This window comes from Petaurus breviceps, unplaced genomic scaffold (genome assembly GCF_028583685.1).
Source record: "Petaurus breviceps papuanus isolate PSGF00001 unplaced genomic scaffold, PetGlider_PUasm1.0 90760, whole genome shotgun sequence".
In the NCBI taxonomy this organism is placed as follows: domain Eukaryota; kingdom Metazoa; phylum Chordata; class Mammalia; order Diprotodontia; family Petauridae; genus Petaurus; species Petaurus breviceps.
The window spans coordinates 9508188-9511956 of record NW_027187338.1 but is presented as its reverse complement, the minus strand read 5'-3'; the positions used below and the strand labels follow the sequence as shown (position 1 = coordinate 9511956).

Below are 3769 nucleotides of genomic sequence, written 5' to 3'. Positions count from 1 at the left end.
TCTTATCTTGGTTCTCCTTGGCCAAAGAGACCCCTGCTCCAAGCCAGGAAAAGGCTCAGGGAATTCACCAAGCACCAAGACTGTCTCAGCAGGAAAAGATCTCATTGTGCAAGGGTAGAAATTGAGGCCCCCTCCCCAAAAGGGAGGGATTTACTCAATAACACTAGAACCGGTGGCAGAGCAAGGAAGTACAGAAACACAGGATTACTGACTGGAAGGCCAGAGGAAACAGAGCCGGTCAGCCAGTCTCCAGGGAGCCCCCAAATTCCTCTAGCCAAGGCCAGGAGGAATATCTTTGTCCCCCCCAGCTTGTGCCCAATAGACTTCCTCCAGCTTTTAGAAGCTAAAGGACATAGCTAAGGAGAGAACTTGGGAGTTTCAAAGAGGAGGGTGATGATCTAGTTTCTGCCCAACTCCCCCCCCCCCATATACACATCCCTGTGACCCCTGAGGCCACAGGACCTTTGGGGAGGGTCTGGTGGCTCCCTCATTCCTACTCTTGCCCAGAGAAGAGACAACACCCCTCCCTGACACAAGGCCCAAGAAGACCCCAGAGAAACCTAACTCTGCCCTTCCCTTTAGACACCCTCAGGTTCCTTCTGCTCTTCGTGTGACCCCCTCCAGGAATCTCTGCCTTTTCATAAAGTCTCTCCAGGCCTCCATCTCTCCTTAGGAGAATTCCCTCCCTCGTCCTACCCTTCCCCAAAGAAATCCAAAGGGCCGCACATCTTGGGGATACTCCCCCTCTCACTGAGGGCGGCCTCTTCTTGAAGGGACCCTCAGGTCGCGTCGCTCTTTTTAAAGTCCCCCCTCTCCCGCCCACCTCAAAGTATGTCGCTAGCCCCTGCCCTCCTTAAGGAACACCGCCCCCCGCCCCTCCTCTCTTTTTAAAAGTGATCGCTAAGGATTCGACCCCCTCTGTAGGGGAACCGCGATTCTCACACTCAAGCCCCTCCCCCACTTTCCTTAGGCTTTGGCTTGGGGGGGGGGGTAGAAGGGTGGGAGGAGCGGGGAGGGGCGAGGGGGCTTAGAACTCCAGGGCTGCGGGTTGTGCAGGTGGGGGCGCCTCGGGCCCCACCCCCGTGCCTTGATTGGGTGCTTAGTTAAATGGACGGCCACGCCCCCCCGGGCTCGCGGTGCTATTTAAGCGTCGCGGCGGGCGGCGGGCGGCATTCCGGCGCGGAGCGGAGTGGTTAGGCTTGGGGGCTGTATTTGGGTACCCCCTTCGCCTTCCCCCCCCCCTCCCGGAGTCTGCTCGGCCAGCCGGGGCAGCGCCCGGGGCCGCCCCCCGCCCCAGACAGCCTCCCCCTTCCCCCCTCCCTCGGGGCGTCCCCCGCCGCGGGCGCCCCGCGCTGCCGACCCACCCCCACCTTCCCCGACCATGGGCAGCCAGAGCTCGAAAGCTCCCCGGGGCGACGTGAACGCCGACGAGGCGGCCCCCGCCAAGGCCAACGGACAGGTGGGTGCGCTCTTTGAACCGGGCCGGGGCCGGGATGGCGCGGGCCGGACCCCCCCTTCCCCACCCCCCCACCCCCGTGCCCGCTTCCCTGCTCGCCCTCCTCCCCCGGGCCGCGGGCTTTGTGCCCGTCCGCCCGGGACACGCGGCGCCCCCTCCCCCCCCCCCCCCCCCCCCCCCCCGGGGCTCGGAACAAAGGCGGCGGGCCGGGGGCCCGGGCCCGGGTCTCGGCCGGCCGCGCCCCCTCCCTCCCGCGCTCCCTCCCTTCTCTCTCCCTCCGCCCGCCGGGAGCAGCCGCGGAGCGGAGAACAAAAGGCGCGGAGGGAGAGAGAAGGGAGGGAGCGCGGGAGGGAGGGGGCGCGGCCGGCCGAGACCCGGGCCCGGGCCCCCGGCCCGCCGCCTTTGTTCCGAGCCCCGGCGCACAAAGGCGGAGCCCGGAGCGCCGAACGGGGTGGGGGTGGGGGGGCTTGGGCCGGCGCGGGGGGGGGGGGTGGGGGGGGAAGGGGGGGCGGGGGGGGGGGGGGAGCCTTGGGGGAGGGCGGGTGGGGGGGGCGGGGGCCTGGGGCCGCGTAGACGGCGCGGAGACAAAAGCCTGGCGGGCGGGGGGCGGGCCGCGGGGATGCCCGGGGGGATGCGCCTGGGCCCGGCCCCGCGCTCCCAGGACCCCCGGGCCGGCCCCGCCCGGCCGCCCCGCGCGCCCCCTGGCGGGCCCGGGCGGGGGGGGGGCGCCCCGCAGCTCCCCCCGCAGGCGGCTCACGGCGCTGCCCTATGCTCTGCCCGTCCGCAGGAGAACGGCCATGTGAAGAGCAACGGAGACGTGCCCCCCAAGGCCGAGGCCGAGGCCGCCCCCCCGGGCCCCGCCGAGCCGGCCGACGAGGCCAGGGCCAGCGGCGACGCCATCGAGCCCACGAGCCCCGCGGCGCCGAGCCCGGGCAGCGAGGCCAAGGCCGAGGGGCCGCCCAAGGAGACGCCCAAGAAGAAGAAGAAATTCTCCTTCAAGAAGCCCTTTAAGCTGAGCGGCCTGTCCTTCAAACGGAACAGGAAGGAGGCGGGGGGCGACTCGGCGGGCTCCTCGCCCACCGAGGAGGGGGCGCCTGAGGCCGAGGCACCGGGCAGCCAGGGGCCCCTGCCGGGGGCCGAGGAGGAGGCCTCCGAAGGCACGGCGGCCGCGGCCCAGGGGGCACAGGCCGACGACAGAAAGTTGGAGGAACCGGCCCCCCAGGCCACCGAGGGGGCCCCTGCCCCCGAGCAGAGCCTCACGCCGGCCCCCGACGTCGAGCCGAAGGAGTAGCCCCCCCCCCCCGAGGCGGGGCAGGTGGGCATCTCCCGAGTTAAAAGACTGTGCTCCCCCCACCCCAGGCTGGGTCAGTGCCCTCCTCCCGCGCCCAGTGTAGACCAGGCAGCTGAGACCTCCAGGCAGAGCTGTTCTCCCCCCGACCCCCGTGGACTGTCTCCTCCCCCGGGCCCCGCCCCCTCCATCCCGCCTGCTCTGCAGTTCCCTGTTAGCTTAGTGGAGTGAGATGCTCAGCCCAGGCCCTGCTCCTGCCCCTTTCACTGGTGAGCCCCAATCTTTCTTCCCTGCCAGGTTTGTGCTTGCTCTTGGCGGCCGAGGCTCCAGCCGGCTTCCTGGCCATCTCCTCTGGGCCTGGCCTTCAGGCTCTGGCTCCTTTGGAGGAATCTTGTGCCGGACCCGCTGGCCTGGGGGCGAAGCAAACCCGGTTGGGTTTTTATAAATGTCTTGATCAGTTTCAAACTCCAGCTTTGTGCGCCTGCTGTGTGTTCCTTTTGACTTTGTAGGGGAGCTGAGGGGTTCTGGGGGGAGGGGGAATCTGTATAATGTGAAGCAACTTGTTTTGTCTCATTTTTCTTCATTTGTAAATAATTTTTAATGGCCAAAACTAAACTTGTGACTTTTTCTAACTGCTAAAACCAACCTCCCATCTGGGTTTTAACTGTAACATTTGGAAAAGGAATAAATGTCAGGCCCTGTTGTGATGACTTCCTGAGTATGTATTTGGATGGGGTATTCCGTGTAGTACAGCATGAAGGCATGGTGCTGACTAGATCTCAGTGATTCTTTACATTCTTCCTGGACCTAGGTTTGTTCAGCAGTTGGCCCCCAACCTTTATAAGCACCTGTAGGACCAGGATTGCTCCTGGCTCAGTCCTGTTGGGGCTTAGTCTTGGGTAGACTAGGCCTTATTAACTCCTTTATCTCCAAACCCTAACCACCATCCTCACAGAAAAAGGAGGCCTTGTCTCCACAGTCATAACTCCTTGACATCAAGAAAAGCCAGCCAATTCACAAAAACA

General features: G+C 65.3%; 1 protein-coding gene across 1 annotated transcript; it reads left to right on the top strand.

Annotated features, from left to right (window-relative positions):
* Window positions 1-1356: 1356 nt before the first annotated feature.
* MARCKSL1 (MARCKS like 1) lies at window positions 1357-3454 on the top strand. The gene is made up of 2 exons (XM_069068104.1): window positions 1357-1459; window positions 2244-3454. The coding sequence occupies exons 1-2, from the start codon at window positions 1382-1384 to the stop codon at window positions 2745-2747; spliced, it is 582 nt and encodes a 193-aa protein (XP_068924205.1). The 5' UTR covers window positions 1357-1381; the 3' UTR covers window positions 2748-3454.
* The last annotated feature ends 315 nt before the right edge of the window (window positions 3455-3769 follow it).